This window comes from Brachypodium distachyon, chromosome 4 (genome assembly GCF_000005505.3).
Source record: "Brachypodium distachyon strain Bd21 chromosome 4, Brachypodium_distachyon_v3.0, whole genome shotgun sequence".
Lineage (NCBI taxonomy): Eukaryota > Viridiplantae > Streptophyta > Magnoliopsida > Poales > Poaceae > Brachypodium > Brachypodium distachyon.
In genome coordinates, this window is record NC_016134.3 from 14,104,263 (window position 1) to 14,121,224 (window position 16,962).

Sequence of the window (16,962 nt, forward strand, 5' to 3'; positions counted from 1 at the left end):
ACTCCCTCCGTCCCACATTAAATGACTCAAATTTGTCCAAATATGAATGTATTTATGTACAAAAAGTGTCTAGATACATGTAATAGAAAGTCACTTAAAATAGGACGGAGGGAATAGTAAATATAATTTGAATAATTGTTGATCAAAGTGTGGCGCAAAGTTCAATAGGAGAGTTATATACCCAAACGGAGGGAGCATCTCAAGTACTGACTCAGTTACCAAATATAAGATGTTTAAGTTTTGTACTAAGTTAAACTTTTTAGTTTACGGTTAAAAAAGCTTTTTAAAGTTTAAACAAGCTTATGTAAAAATGCATATACTTATTACAACCGCCCCTGGCTCTGTCTGTGACCCGCTTAATCGCTCCAGTCAATCATTTTTGGTTACTCCAAATTCCACGGGTAAGAGAATAAAGTGAGTTGCACCTGCCGAATAACGAAGTTAGTTGACCAAGTTTATGTATGTAACGCCATTGACTTAATACAGTGTCTATTGCTTAGGATCTGAGCAAGGGTGTGTTAGCTTTAGCTTATACACAGTACACTAGTGAAAATTGCTTGGTACAGGATTTGCACATGAAGAAATGTCCTCTTTTAGTTCTATTCTTTCTTTCTACTCTCAAGTGCACCTCTCACTGAAAGGCAATATGTGGATAATCCTTGTAAAACTGTGTCCAGCAATTCATCGATAGTCCCTGTAAAACTCTTTCATTTACATTTAGGACATGTACCCAAAATACTACTACTCGCAAAAAAAGTACGCAAAAAACTACAGAGCTTACTTCAGTCACTGAACGCAACAAAACGTTGTATTTGTTACAACCCTGGTGCACAGAAGCATCAGCTACAATTCCAGAAGCAAGAATTACATCGGAAGAAATACAAAGAGTTCATCACTGCTGACTGAAACAGGAAACTATACACACCTGAACACTGATTTGTTTTTGTTTTTCACGAAAGACTTCACACCTTCGAAACCAATAGCAGATTAGCAGCCAGTAACTTCCTCATACATAACCATTTTTTCCTTGCCAATCAAGAAGTTGCAAGCCACCCTTTGCTCTGCCTCTGCCACAATTCCGAATAAACAACCCTAGATAGCATGCAAGCTGTTAACTAAATCATGCTCGTCTACTCTTTTTCAAGATAACGCCTCCAGCTAGGACATATACTCGTTTCAAAAAAAAAATGTTAGGACATATACTCCACCTGACAGCATCAGTAATTCAGTATCATGCTCACATTTGCATGAAAATGAACTTGGCAAAGGAAAACCAGTGGAAAATCTGTGAGTGCCAGACTGTATAAGAACGGTCATGATTCCAGGAAATAAGGTTGCACCAACTATAGTTGGATCACAGGTTTGTTTCAGGAGGCAATAATTAATCTGGCATATATCATCAGACTGGAACACATTCTTATTAAACTCCACATCAACAAGCATTGTAATCTTCTTTTGCATGACGATTGAGATAGCTAGGTCCCATTTGCACAAGGCATGATGATCCAGTTTTTCCATGGCTGAAAGAAATTCGCCACTTCCAGACTAATCGAGAATTCGCTATTCCAAATGCCCAAGGACTAAAAGCACTACGCTCCCACTATTATATTTCTCTTCTTACAACCCACAAGCTTGCCCATCTAGAGTGAGTCATCCTTTGTCCTCTTTGTCCTTCCCCCAGTGTCATGCTGCCGGTAGCTACTCAAACCAATGGTGGCAGTAGGGAGTGTGCCAACAGTGCCTTGCGGGCATCTTTGAAGAGAAAACAAATAGTAACAATTGCACATGACTTTATGCATATTTACCGGTCAGAATTTTCAGAAACTCTGAAAACCAACCATCCTACATAATCACCACTCACAAACATCAACTGCATTCAGGAATTCAGGACAGATTGCAGGACCAGGCTCATCGAGCGATTCAATCCATGCATTGCTACTAAATGAATATCTGAGTCACTATGAAGTTTGACCAATCATTTCCCATGCAACACGACAAACACATATACGGATCTACTGGCACTAAAGAGTTCGATGCCGATGCACCTGAGAATCCTTCTGTTTTCTGTTTTCATAGTCTGACCAATGGGCCCCGGTTGCCGTTTTACCTCCGCACCACAGCTGGAACCAGCAGATTACTCACATCAATCACAATATTAGTTACATGTTACATCGACCTTCCTGTACCACCTTTCCCTCACTCTGGGCTCTGGCTTTCTCGTACGCTCTTTCCTGAACTCTCCGCAGCTTCGTCCTGCGCCTTGCGCATCTCCTCTGAGCCTGCGCCGCCGTTGCCATTCTGACAGACGAACTCTACCAACTTACGGGTTATCGTGTCATCCTTGAAATGTGTGATCTTCAGCAACTTCAGGTGATTGCAAGTAAACGGTCTCCCGCTTGGACTGATCTCGCCTCTGCTGTTGTGGTCCTTTTGCATAACAATGAACTGGTTTTAAGGGATTGGCCACACGCTAAAAACTCTCGGAGCAAACAGTTCATCAAGTAGCACATCATACGTACCTCATCGAGGTGAAGATAAAGCTTCTCTAAGTTGGGTGAATGCTCAAGAATGGTTGACAATGCATCAAAGTCAGGGCCTATGCACCATTCACCAAGCGACAGAGTCTTGAGGTTTTTGAACACAGGGCAATTCCTCAATTGACTCCTCAGCAGGACCTGAACATTAATATTGGAGTTGGTACTGAATACCGATGGTCCGCACATACTAGGTATACTTTTTTTTTTGAGGGAACACATACTAGGTATACTCACAAATAAATTAACCAAGCATGCTAATGCTAGTTCTATGACATTGTACATTTACGAGCGGATATCGTAGCGCATCAGACAGCAAGTTAGGTTCAAAGTTATGTACACCACAAACAATAGTAATTCAAACTTTTGTAGGGCACTGAAAACTTGAACTAGTAGATTAGTTTTGGTAGGATAAATAAGATAATAATACTGTCAAGGTAGTATTGGATATATAGTTTTTGGCAGTAGTATAACAACATTATTCGTCTGAATGGCACCTATCCAATAGGCTGATCCATTGGTAAAATGAACTTCCTTATGTCCATTAGAGAACTAAATTTAACATAGAAACCTAAAAAAATCATATGATATTTAAGCGGTCAACAATCATATTGCAATTCTTAGTACTTTTAAACTGATTCATATTGATTTAATAAATTCACCACCAGAAGAAATAACAAAAAATGTCCACGCATCAAAATTCAAGAAACAAAAAAATACAATAGTTATGCCATTAGCCTCTTCCCAGTTGGCCAGTTCCCATCCATATGGACTAAACACTGCAGAAAGTATAAGAACTGAGAAGGTGAATAAATGTACCTCTCCTCGATGAGCTAACAACTCCATTGTTCTCACATTGAAGAGGCTTCGAAGAATGCCACTGCCACCAAAAACTGTAATAGCATGAGATCCTGCAGAGCCATCATCATCAGATTCACTGTCATTAGGATCCTCAGCATGAGATCCTGCAGAGCCATCGTCACCGGATTCACTACCATCAGCATCCTCAGCATGAGATCCTGCAGAACCATCGTCATCAGATTCACTGTTATCAGGATTCTCAGCATCAGATCCTGCAGAGCCGTCATCATCGGATTCACTGTCATCAGGATTCTCAGCATCAGATCCTGCAGAATCATCATCATTGGATTCACTGTCAGGAATCTCAGCATGAAATCCTGCAGAGCCATCGTCATCGGATTCACTGTCATCAGGATCCTCACCAATATGCCAATATAGTATAAGGTAGACGATTGTCTACCTTCTTACCCAAAAAAAAAGGGATTCTCACCATCAGCATATGCAAAGAAAACATCATCATCGTCTCCATCATCCTCAATTGGTGGCCATTCATGATCACAGCGATGAAGCAAACAAGAGTCATCAAGCATAATAGTGGCTGTCACCAGTGAGCCCGAGTTCCTGATCTCAGGAACAACACTGTAAGGTCTGATGCAGCGCAGCAAGACGAGGCCCGGAGCATCAACCAAGAGGCTGTTAGGTGTGAAGCAGTTGACCATAGTCAAACGCCTGAGGGAGCCTGATCGAATGGTAACTCCATGTATGCTACTGTTCTTGAGCTCCAGCTCTTCCAAAGAAGTGCACCTAGAACAGAGCTGCGCGAGCAGCTCGCTATACATCTTGACATGGGTGAGCTTCAAGATCTTGAAATTTCCAAACAAGAAGCTCGTGTACTCTGGCTCCGGTCTCGGGTAGTGCCCCGTCCCTGACAGCTCGATGGCTCTGGCGTGGTGCCTGACGGCATAGACGGTCCACGTGTCGACGGCGCCACTGTGAGTCCAGCTCAGGTGGAGCGTGTCCAGCGGCACGTCGGGGCTCCGCCTAAGCAGCAGGTTGTTGACGAACGCCTCGTACCTCCTCTGGTCGGCGCGGGCGTTGCAGGCGCAGGGGTGGCGGATGTCGAGGCACGGCGCGGAAGCCCACATGTGGCGCCACCGCCTCGAGAGCAAGCTCATGCGGACCACCTCCCACGCCTTCAGGAAGGACAAAACGCGATGGCACAGATCGTCCGGGAGGTCGCTGATGCGGTCGCGGGCGGCGCCTTTGCCATCCCCACCGCTGCCGCTGTCGCCCGGCGGTTCCTGTCCTCCGTTCCCCTGGAGCATTCCGTCAAACAGATTGCCTGCACGGAACACCGAAGACCACCAATCAATCACCGCCGGGACCAAAATCTTTCGCAGACGCAAACAAGAAACCAGCAAGAGCTAGCGACGCAGCATTTAGACGAACATATTCGATCACGACTAGGAACAAGAAACTCGCGAGGAACTCAGGAACCCTCGCGCGACAGGGAGGAGGAGAGGACTACTACGGTCCCGGCACTGCCTACGCCACCGCCACCGCCCGGCGGCCCCCTCCCCCCCTGAAGCATTCCGTCAAACAAGTTACCTTCACAGAACACGACGACCAACGATAAACCGCCAACTCGAAACCAAAAAATCTCGGCAGAAGCGGCAAGAAACCAAGAAGAGGTTCGCGACGCAGCATTCCGCCAGACGGATTTGCGACCGGGGAACAAGAACTCGCGAGGAACCCTCGCATGGCGGGGGTGGGAAGTGGATCGGAGGAGGAGGACTCACCGGAGGGTCGGTGCTTTCTGAATGAACCCGACGGGCGTGGGCTCCTCCCGTTTTGCTGCTGCTGCTGCTGCTTAGACTTTTTTTTAGCAGTGCGCGTGGAGAAGGAAAATGAAAAAACGTGGGACGCCGATTGGACCGTTAAATAGTTTAAGAATTACGGAGAATATTTATACAATATATTAAATCGGAGTTTGCAGTGACGGCAAGATCACGGCGGTACGTCACTTCACCGGAATTACGAATCTGTCACCAATGTCTCCACGTGTGTTTTAATCCCGGCTCCTTAAGCGCAGAAAAAACACGTACCGCCAAAAAAAAAACAGAGCCCTCTTTACTCCTCCTGCTCTCCTACGAATCTCACCCTCACCCCCTGCCCGATCCGGATCTCGCCCACGCCCGCCGACGCTGCTGTCGCCTCCACCAGCTCGTGCGTGTCGGTGGCGGCCGTGTGCGGAAGGCGGATGCGGACCCGCGGCTCTGTCGCGACCGTTGCCTCCATCGGCTTGCGCGACTTGGACGGCGATGGGATGAGCCTGAGGCCGGGATGGCGGTGGCCTCGCGCAAGACAGCAGGGACCGCGTCGGCGCGAGCCATCGGTGGCCCTCCGGACGGGCAGTGGCACGCGGCGATCAATGGCCGGACGCGATGTGTGGGCGGCGCATAGGTGTACCTGGCGGCAAGTGGGAGCAGACGGCGCGCGGAAGTGGATGGGCGGCAGGAATCTACAAGCGGGGCGGCCGCGCATGGCGGCATGATGTTCGGCGGCGGGATGAATCGGGACGGGGAGAGAAGGAGTTTGCACTCGGGGTGGATGGAGAGGATAGTCAGAGGGCGAACGAGACATTGGGAGAAGAGATTTGAGAAATAATGTACGAAGTAGGAGTAATAGGAGAACAGGGCAAGGAGAAATATATAAATAAGACATTTGAAAAAATGAAAGAGACCAGAGTATAGCCACCGAAAATAAACATATCTTAAACACATCAATATTTAATTTGACGTTTTGATACATTTTCCGTTGTTCCGTAGCAACGCACGGGTTTTTTTTTGCTAAGTGTGTGTGTGTGTATATAGGTACGCCTATTCTTTCGAGTGCCCACCATCGGTACCGTCTATGTGCATAGGGATTCTAACTTTTATTCTCCTTTTAGTTCTTTCCGTAATTCTAAGAGGAATGATAGTTTATTCAACTTCTTACACACTTATGACAACTTTATCTCAAGATTCAAATGGTTTCTTCTTTAAGGACTTATTTGGTTCATAGGAATTTGAAACCATAGGGATAGGAAAAGTAGAGGATTGGAGTGTGCATGACATTCCATTCCTTAGGAATTTAAAATGAGGTCCTACCTAATGCTTAAAAACCTTAGGAATTAAGCCAATTTGGACTCAATCCTTAGAAATCTAACACTTCCATTCCTATAAAACGAATGCTACACGTAGAAAAAATTCCTAAGGGTTGAAATTCTGTAAAATTCTTATGAGATTCATGCAAACCGAATAGGTCCTAAGCATGTTGTTGTATTTGAGGACCACACAGATCCAAAAGGCAATACCATTTTAGTATGGGCCAGGCCTAGGCAGCTGGCAGCCTGCCACAAGCAGCTACTAGGCCGCCAGAGTCCGTGTTCGATGCGTTTCTCTTTACCCAAAGTGGCCTAGCCCACCTTTCCTGTGAGGACATGTTGTACTAGTGCATGGTTCCATCGAGAGAAAAGAAAAAACACAGCCTGAGGAAGCTATCATTCACGTGCATTTGTCCTCCTGCTTTTGCCCCATTGGCTGATCTTTATGCCTAGTGGATAATGAGCCAAAGGACAAAAGAATGATTCCTCGTTACAATGGTTTCATGTTAGTATCCATTGGACATTTAGTTGCATGTACCTCTATTATTCATAGTAGAAGGATCATTAGCTTGCCATTACACAGGCTGATATAGCGTGCTTACAACTCAACATCATTAAGCGTATAATAAAGTAAAGTGTTTGGATTTGTTCGTGTTTCGATACGAGCGAAATTAAATTTTCAGGCAGCGGAATCCACGACAAAAAGCCACAGCAAGGCAACTGTAGACCTGAAGAATTAAATTAAAGAACTAGCAAGCAAATTAGAATTTCCCGGCAGTGCACCACCATCCATCCATCCAGTAAAAATCCCAGTAAAAATCTTCGGTACCCTGGATTCATCTAATCGGCACCTCAATAAAATGTATGTTCGGTACGCGGAATTGACAAGACTCGGTACATTTAGAAAATCATTTAGATTATTAAGTGTGTTCATATGAGTAAAATCCCAATAAAAATCTTCGGTACCCCCGATTCATCTAATCGGCACCTCAATAAAATGTGTGTTCGGTACCCGGAATTGACAAGACTCGTACATTAGAAAATCATTTAGATTATTAAAGTGTGTTCATATGATCGGCATGATCGGCACCCGTGCTCCCAATTTCCTATAATCGGCACCTTAATAAAATAAGTTGGACCCAAAAAGAAAATGGATTTTGAAGCAAGAGAAAGAAAATTTAAGAAATCAACTCAAAATTACGTAACACTTGACTCAAGCACTTGAAGCAAGAGGGAACGGGTTTCAGAGTTCCAGATTTTCAGAACAATGTTTCAAGCACTTTACTTGACAGTTCGCTACTAATCACATCATCATACTGAAGTACCAAACAGAACTCAGCGCACACATATCTCAATCTGACAATCTCGATTCCAATTCTAAAACAAAACCCCGTAATCAATCCTCAGTAGTAGGAGCTGACAATCTCTGTCCCAATTCTACAAACAAGTGCAGCAGAAATTGTTGACGCCCAACGGGATGGCCGATTTGCTCCGGCAAGAGTCTCGCGGCGGCGCAGAGCATCTTCGTGACCGCTTCGGACAGCTCGACGGCGGCGAGGCGCCGCCAGCTTCAGCGCGTCCGCGGACAGCCGCGCCCCCAGGGGCTCCTCCGCGCACCGCTTGAGCCTCAGCCACTCCATCCTGTAGGCGTGCGCCAACACCAGCAGCGCCGCCCCGTGCTCCGCCATCGCCGCTGCTCTCTTTGGAAAAATCCTCCACTCACTAGCATGCACAACGAGTAAACTAGACCATCAATTTGGGAGAAAAAGAGAGCAAATCTTTGGACAAGCAATCTGCAGGTGCAGCCGCTGCTATCTCGAGCACAAGACTCACATTGAAGCAGCAAGACGCAAGGTCATCTCCTCCTCCGGCGGCGGAGGCGGAGGCGGTCGGTGGGCGCGGCGTCGCCGTCGCCCTCGATGGCTACGAACGCAGCAGCGCCCAGCCTCGTCCTCCGGCGGCGGCGTCGGAGGCGGATGTGCTCGAGGCGGAGACGGTGGTGCGGGGGCGCGAGGAGGAGCAGCTTGCGGAGGCGGAGGACGGCGTCGGGGCACGAGGAGGCGATGGCGTCGACCTCGAGGCGCAGCGCCGCGGCGGCGCGCGGGGTGAGGCGAGCGTGGAGGATGCGGTGGACGGGGTGGAGGAAGAGGTGGAAGGCGTGCGGTTGGCGCAGCATGAAGTGGCCGGCGTCGAGCGGCGCGAGAGGGCTCCGAGGCGGGAGAAGGGCACGGACACCGCGCCGGCGCCGCTCCCCCCTGCTGGGTCGTGGATCCCGCCGCCGCCAGCTCCTGGGCGAGCATGGCGAGGCCGTGGATCCCGCCGCCGGCCGCCTATGTGCTGCGCGGGTCGACGTCGACCCGCCCCTGCACGCCGCCTCCGCGCTCACTCCTGTCCTCTATCTCCCTCTCTCACTCTCTGCAGATGAAGCCAAGAATGGAGGTGAAAGTAGCCTGGTTGGGGATGGAGGTGGGAAAAACAACCGTGGTCTTATTGCCATCACATGGCCTAGGGCTGTCACAGCAGACGCACAGGACAGACAGGCAGCTTTATTGATTGCCGTGAAACCCCCAAAAAACACAAAGACTGGAAAAATCTGCATGGGTGCGAATCACGAGGTCCGATCGGACGCCATCAACAGTGTCCTCTGGGGAGGACGTCCATACCACTACCGATCCTGGTCGTTGATTTCTCCGATGGTTGGAGAGGTGGTGGATGGGTCCAATCTCGACCCCTCCGGCCTCTCCGCGTCGCTCACCAACCTCCGGCCGCCGTTGCGGCGGGATTTGCACCACCGTGGAGGCGGGTCGGTCGTCGAGAAAGAGAGAGAAACAGAGATCCAGAGAGAGAGATAGGTGTGTGGTGGAAGGGGGGTCACGGGTCCGGCTTTCATCGGCCAACGGTAACAGCGAGCACGTACCTCTAACAGCGAGCACTGGACAAGATAGCGTGCTCAGTTTGTTCTGGCGTTTCTGGCAGTAAACTTTCGCTTGCTTCTTCCTTATTCGAGGGGTTCCGGATGGACAAGATGGGAGCACCGAGCAGCTATAGAAGGGCCTGCGGCGGTCTGTATTGTTGTACTAAATGATTTTCCATGCTTTTTTCCTCTTTGATTTCCGTTGTTTTTCATCGACAGAGGTCGTGCACATCAGGTGTTTGCCCATAAGGAGAATAGCAGCCTATTCACTTTTTTTGGATGAGTGTTTAATTTGATGCGGTTAGAAAGTGAAGAAGTTTTAGATTTCTGGTCGGTGAAACCATATTATAGCATATGGTAGATCACCTTCAAGCTGCTCTTCTTTTTGCAGCATTGGACCAAGTTGCTACCAAGTATACTGGCCAGTAACTGGAGATGACGGATTATATTTTGGCGCAATTCATATTCGGAGCTATGGACCAGTTAGTAGGCTAGTTTGTGTTGTGCACCATTTTGTCTTGGATTTGGCCTATCCCGAAGCTTGGTTATTACATGGAAGTTCTGGGATGTTCATGTTAATGTAAACATGTGAAGCCTTCTAAGTTTGTCACATACTGTTGCTGCCATTTCTGTTTACTTCCATCAGTTTCCTTTTGCAATGAAAAAGGAGCTAGGTGTCCATTGTTAGTTCTTCAGTCAAAAAGTGTAAGAGTAAGAAGAGAATGAAGGAGATTTTCACGTGAGTTTTGCTGCTTCATCATCTCTTGTTATTTGTACTGACTCTTTTCAATGCTAGGTACTGAGCACATTTTTTCTCAGGCACCGATTCGATGAATCCGGGTACCGTGTTTTTTTTTCGAGTTTATCGGAACACAAGAAATAATTCAAATGATTCTCACAAAAAAATCTTAACAATTTTATTTGTACCGAGCACATCTTCTCAGGCACCGATTCGATGAATTCAGGGCACCAAAGTTTTTTTTTTCAAGATTATACTTGTATCAAACATAAGAAATAATCCAAATGATTACCGCAAAATATTCTTAACGATTTTATTTGTACCGACTCTTTTCAATCTTAGGTACCGAGCACATTTTTTTTGAGGCACCGATTAGGGTGCTGTAGATTTTTTTTTAGTTTATTGGAACACAAGAAATAATCCATTAATTGAGGTACCGAACAATTTGACACTGGGTACCGAATAATTTTTTCAGGTGCCCAATAATTTTAGTAAGCACCGTCTTTTAAATTCCGGGCACCGGATGCACTATATTTAAGGTACCGACTCTTGGCTGGGTATCGAGTATTTTCGATACAGGTACCGAACACATACTAACAACACGAGGTACTGATTATATGAACCGGGGGCATCGAGTCGTTGGTCCTAGGTACTTTGGAATTTTAATGGGACGAATACGTTTACGAGTATTTTAAATGGGATGAGCTGGATAATAAAAGTACATATGCACTTAAATTTCCAATGGGTATACCATGAACCATGGTATAAGCACTGTAACGTCCAATGCGTAGTAACATGAACCATGGTATAAGCACCGTAACATCCAATGGGTAGTAAAGTGAAGGATCAGTCTTTTGTCATCGGTGTAACAAGAATATTCAATTAAATGCCAAAAGCAAATGCATAGTAGTTGTAAACGGAGGGTGAGACCATTGTGTCTTGTATTAGAACTGTGGTAACACGAGAAATAATCAAAACGATTCTTGTATAAAAATCAATGATTTTACTGAGACACCGATTCGATGAATTCGGGTAACGAATATTTATTTTTGAGATTATATTTGTATCGAAATACAAGAAATAATTCAAATGGTTCTCGCAAAAGCACATGTACCGAGTATTTCTTATACGGGTACCGAACACATGTTTACTGAGGTACAGATTAGATGCACCCGGAGTACTGAGTTGTTGGACCGAATATTCTTAACGGGTAATATGTGTATTTAAAACTAGTGGATTTCCCGCGCATTGCCGCTGGACTCTGAGAGTTCCTGATAACTGGATAGATAAAAGTTAGAAACAAATATTGAAAGTGACTTGCCTTTCCTGTCTAATATGTGTAAATAATTAAGCATTAACAATATCCATTGGTATATGTACATGGGCCTTTGTCGATATAATTCAACACCCGAGAAAGTATACCTTCAAAAAACATTCGTTAAAAATAGACAAAATGACATATATTTTTATCAATCTCATTAAGACATTGTTCGATTAGTAGGCATGAGACCCGGTTGTGTATATTCTCTCTCCCATGTTTTAATGGCATCTTACAACTACCATTTTCAATACTATATTTTCAGCCATTTTCAATTCTATATTTTCAGCGGCCACCATATGCAAATAATCAAAATTACCATCCACAGAGAATAGCGGTACTATGCAATAGCAAATTTGGTATCTGAAGCGACCGTCCTCGTACACGGGTTCGATCTCTGTGCTTTTAGTGCTGGTCCCTGGATCGACTCACTAGCACACACAGTTTCAAGATGTAATATCATAAAACAAAGGTCTCAAGTATTACAACACATCATCCAGAATTTAAAAGTACTTACAAACTCGCATAACTCCATGGGTTAGCTGGAATTAAAACAATAGTTCAACAGCGGAAAACGAAAGATACAAGGGCTACATCAACACTACGGTGAGAGCGTGTTGGAATGTAGGCCCGTAACCAAAGACCAGAGCGTAACCTTACTCTTCGTCGGAGTTTTCTGCATCATTAAACGATGCAGCCACTAGGATCAATACATTGAATGTATTGGCAAGATCACTAGGAGTTCTATCAGAACCTACCAAGTATATGCATAATCTGGTAAGGTGGGGTTCAGGCTATTTGCAAGGTAGAGTAGCAACGGCGTCGATTACGAGATTTTCAGAAGTAATTCCCTAAACCATGAGAGAATCACGCTCCCCCTACACAGGCTACCTCAGTACAATTCCTCGGGTCTAAGTTCATACAACATACTCTATTCTCGCCAGAGCCCATTTAGCATTGTGGTTGTACTGGAAGCTACTAAAAAGGAAACTAGTCCAGTCTCGGTTACCCCGGGTGGCATTCCACATTTGCGACGCATGCGCTCCCATAGACATGGAGAGACGACTCATAGAAATGGACCCATAGAAATGGACCTGACGTCGCATAACATCAAAATCCTCAAAGCCCCCCACCCAGGATGGTTCATTAAATTAATTGTTTTGCCTTACTCCAATAAAACATCTCATTTCTCCATAGACATAACAATATCATAATGTAGTAATTTCCCCCACGATACTATCATAGCTTAGCATTCAACTACAAACAATGGCAAATTGGTAGCAAGGTAATGGCAAGGGTAAAACTATACTACCTGGGATTTATAGCTAGCATAGAGGTACAAATAATATTCTAATGCAACTAATAAAGCAACTAGTGCATAGTAAAAATATTTGGAAAATGATCAAAGTGAACTTGCCTTGTCCAAGGTTGTGGTAGTTCTCGCAGTCTTCGCAACAACAAGGTTCACAATCCACACAATCTAAAATAAAAGAATACACACACACATAAACACGCTATTCAATACAAAAACATGCCATGATGCAAAAGTCATGAAGATGCACACTAAGGTTGGTTTTAAACTTAACATGTTTAGCTTCTGTTTTAAAGAACTTCGCAAAAAGTTTGGACATATTATAAATTAATAAAGGGGTAATTACTTTGTATGAAACAGAGATGAGCCTTAATTAAAAGCTTATTTGATTTTTGTAAAGCATGAAGCAAGATTAAATTTGTGTGGCAATATTATTTACAAAATAATTTCCCTTCTGGTCCTAATGGATAGAGAGTATACTCAAAACATTTTTCAACATGTTAACATGTTCAAAACTAGTTTGAAATAATTCATATGAATTTTAAACCCTAATTAAGCATTCTGCAATTTACTTCTGTCAAAATTGTTCAAAGTAAAAAATGAAACTATGCCAAAAGATTCTAGACATTGTGAGGATTCCAGAAAGGTGCAGAACTTCAAATTTGGTCAGGCAGTTTAAAAGATATGATGATTTGAAGTTTCAGGTGCTTTTCTGCAAAACTGCTAATTATTTTGGCTAGGAATTAAGTTTTAATTTTATAAGGTGACACGTGGCGCTATCCTACTGGTTGGTACCGGTTCGGGATTGGAATAAAAGGCAGCCGTCGGATCCACATAAAACGGATGGCCCAGATCTACCGATACCCCTTCACTTAAGTGTTCTAATCTCAACCGTGGAAAGGAGATCGGACGGTCGGGGAGCATCTGCCTTACCTCCGACGGCGGCGCTAGGGTTCCGGCGATGGCGGCGGTGTGGGAAACGGCAGCGTGGGCATTCCGGTGATCCTCGGAGCTCGGGAATCGGCGGCGGAGGTGCAGCTCCGCGAGACGAACTCGAAGGCGGCAGGGGTTTTCCCCGAGGGCGATGGGAACGACGCGTAGGACGATGGGAAGAGGCGGCGCCGGTGGTGAGCTTCGGGCGGGTCGGGTCTTGGCGCTATGGGGGCACAACAAAAGAAAAGGTGCGCGTCACGAGGTGCGCAAAGAAGGGAGGAGAAGGAAGCACCAAAAAGTGACGGTTGGAGTTCACAGGCTAGTCGGCGGCAACCAAAAAAGACGGCGGTGACCGAAGCTTCTCCAGCGAGGAATTTGGGCAGCCTGGCGGTGAAATTGAGCGAGAGAGGAGAGGGACTAGACTGTGGGGGTGAGAGGCTTTAAGATGACGCGGTCGGTTGCGGAGATGGGGGTCGTGGGCGAGAGGGACTCGGAGTGGAGGCGCGGGCGCGTGCGTGCGGGTCGTGGCCGGGAAAAAAGCCTGGGCGGTTGGAGCTTGAGGAAGAAGTTGACATGCGGGGCCCGCCCGTCAGTGGCTCAGGCGGCTCGGCCCATTTGGCCGGGCCGGCCGCTGTTTCCTTTTTTTTCTTCTTTTCCTTTTCGTTTTTTGAATACAAATTTTGATCAAAGCTCCAATTCAATCCAAATAAATTGCAACAAAATTTGTAAAATCATATTTTCATATGATTCAACTTTTGGGACAAGAATTCCCTCAAAATAAAATGTTTAAAAATACTTTTTCCTATAAACTAGTCTTTATGGCTTTTTAGCTATTAAAATAATTAGTGTTTCAAATCAAATTTGAAAGCCAATAAATGGGGTAGCTTTATAAATGCATTAAACCCCTTTTTTTATGCCTAAACCCTCATGGGTTAAAATGCAATTAACCAAAAGTAAGAAAAGGGCCAGATTCAAATAAAAGCATTTTTGTTAAAGGGTTTTTCTGAGCTAAACTTTAGGGTTTTAAATGTGATTAAATGCAAAGGTGACATGATGCTTATGAAATGCAATGCATATGAAGGGTTTTAAAAATTTGGGATGTTACAGTATCCCATACAAAATCTTGGAGCAATTCATTAACAGTTTCACAGAGTTCGGTATAGCATGAACATATGTAAAAGAAGCCCTTTTCAGAAAGAAAGAAAAATCTACGACATGACAATGCACTGAAACAACAAATTAGCAGCTTACCTTTTAGGCTGGGTCCTCCTCTGATCTCTCTTTCTTCCGTCCCTAGTCTGCTGCCTGCGCGCCTGCTACTCTTCTTCCTCGCGTTCTCCTCGGTCGCTTGCTGCTCCGCTCCATCACGGTCGTGCGCCTGCCCTCCATTTTTCCCATGTGACGGTCTTCGTCCCCTCCCAATGCGGCAGCGGCGGATACAAGTGCCGAGGCGTCCACAGCTGCGCCAGCCCGAGCTCCCAGTACGGCAGCGCCCCGAGCTCGTCTCCCACATCGGTGGTGCCTCTCCCCTCCTCCGTTTTTCCCCACCGGCCGCGCCAATCCCCTTCTCCATCTCCCCTGCAGCCGCGCCCCTCCCGTGTCATCCATTTTCCCCATCAGCGGTGCCCCTTCCCTCATTCATCTTCCCCCACGGCGGCGCCCTCTCCCCTCCTCGAGCTCCCCCATGGCAGCCAAATCGGCCTGAAGAATGCGAAGATAATGCAGTGAAGCACATGTGGATTGTGTACCTTCTTACTTGCAGGAGATTAGCCCGTGGGCGGCGGGGACGGCGCTCGGCGGCGGCCGGGGCTGAGCCCGTGGGCAGCGGTGACGGCTCTCGGCGGTGGCAGGGGCTGAGCCCGTGGACGGCGGGGATGGAGCTCGGCCACGGCTGGTGCAACACGCAGGGGCGACGGTGGCACTGCGCGGCAGCGCGAGGCGGCGGCTAGCGCATCGCGCAAGGGGTTAGGGAAATTTAGCGGAAATTAGAGCGACCAGCTGACGTGAGAAATTAAAAAATGGGATGCGTGGACGGCCTGCATGTGCAGTTTGCTAAAATTAACTGCGTTTAGTAAGATTCAACTTTAACAGAGTTTATTTATAACCAGACAGGCGATTCTTCTGCCTCTGGATGACAGACGTTTTTGCATTCCCTCCGGACGATAGAAGTGCATCCACCTAATATCCAGTGGGTAATATAATATTCAATTGACTGGGCAAGGACATGGTTATCGCGCAATATTTGTCCGACAGCAACGCTTCGTGGGATGGCTCACATCAGGGTGAGAACCAGAGGAAAAGAAAACCAGAAAGTACCGAGTTACTGTACGTTGGGTCGGTGGGCCTGTATCGTGAAATGGTACCAGACCAGAAGGTGTCGCTGGGGCGTGCATGTGCTGTGGCCTGTCCTGCAGCTCTGCTGGGTGGACTGAGCTGGCCCAGACCAGAAAGGTGCCGGGCCTGCGGGCCCGTCGACGAGGGTGAGCGAAGTGCACGATTGCTCCGGAACATCCAAAAAATGGGGCATCCAAATCACACACTTATGTAGGTTAATTAATCCATCTATTTACATGCTTAAGCATAGAACAAAGCCAACCTGATGCAATGTCCAGTGTCCTTCGATACTTTGTTGGGCCGTGCACGCGCAGCTTCTCGAGGCCCGTACACTCATTGACTAGTTCAGTGATGCATTGTGATGGTCGACCGACCTAACCAGCTCCAGGCCAGTCCATCGATCATTAATTTTGTTGTTTTGCAACGCAATCGACCGATTGATCGATCCGGTCGTCTCGGCGAGACTCTGTTCGCCGCACCTGCTCTCCACATCCGCCACTATTCCATTCCTAATTGGTAAGTCCATACTCGATCGATTAATAAATTCACCGGTCCATTGTTAAACTATTTTTCTAAAGGATGAAATAGGGAGCGAACGTTCGCTCTCTAGCTTTCTGGCGCGACAGGTAAAGTTGCCACCCTTGTAGAACTAAAGTTGCCATCGTCACAGACTAAAGTTGCCGGTCTCATAGAACTAAAGTTGCCATCTCACGCAACTAAAACGTTTGCTCCATAGTCTTTTAGCGCGACGACACAAAGTTGTCATCCGTATAAAACTAAAGTTGCCACCTTCAGAGGCTAAAGGTGCCACTCTACATACTAAAAGTTGCCATCCACGGACTAAACTTGTCACCCCACAAAGACACGTGGCACGACCCCAGCCATAATCTTTCCGATCGAATGGCCAATTGAACGTTCGCTCCGAGAGACTA

At 46.3% G+C, this 16,962-nt stretch overlaps 1 protein-coding gene across 1 annotated transcript; it reads right to left on the bottom strand.

The window, feature by feature from the left end:
• Positions 1–659: 659 nt before the first annotated feature.
• LOC100825130 lies at positions 660–5,224 on the bottom strand. The gene is made up of 5 exons (XM_010239247.3): positions 5,135–5,224; positions 3,826–4,677; positions 3,354–3,712; positions 2,520–2,675; positions 660–2,427 (listed from the first exon to the last, which is right to left on the bottom strand). The coding sequence occupies exons 2-5, from the start codon at positions 4,658–4,660 to the stop codon at positions 2,197–2,199; spliced, it is 1,581 nt and encodes a 526-aa protein (XP_010237549.1). The 5' UTR covers positions 4,661–4,677; positions 5,135–5,224; the 3' UTR covers positions 660–2,196.
• Between the last annotated feature and the right edge of the window lie 11,738 nt (positions 5,225–16,962).

Bases quoted from the DNA above. Each gene is read 5' to 3' on its own strand.
- LOC100825130 (XM_010239247.3), bottom strand. From the start codon at position 4,660: ATGCTCCAGGGGAACGGAGGACAGGAACCGCCGGGCGACAGCGGCAGC. The intron at 2,676-3,353 runs GTACATTTATTC...ATTAATGTTCAG, and splicing joins TGTTAGCTCATCGAGGAGAG to GTCCTGCTGAGGAGTCAATT. The intron at 2,428-2,519 runs GTACGTATGATG...GTTATGCAAAAG, and splicing joins TTTATCTTCACCTCGATGAG to GACCACAACAGCAGAGGCGA.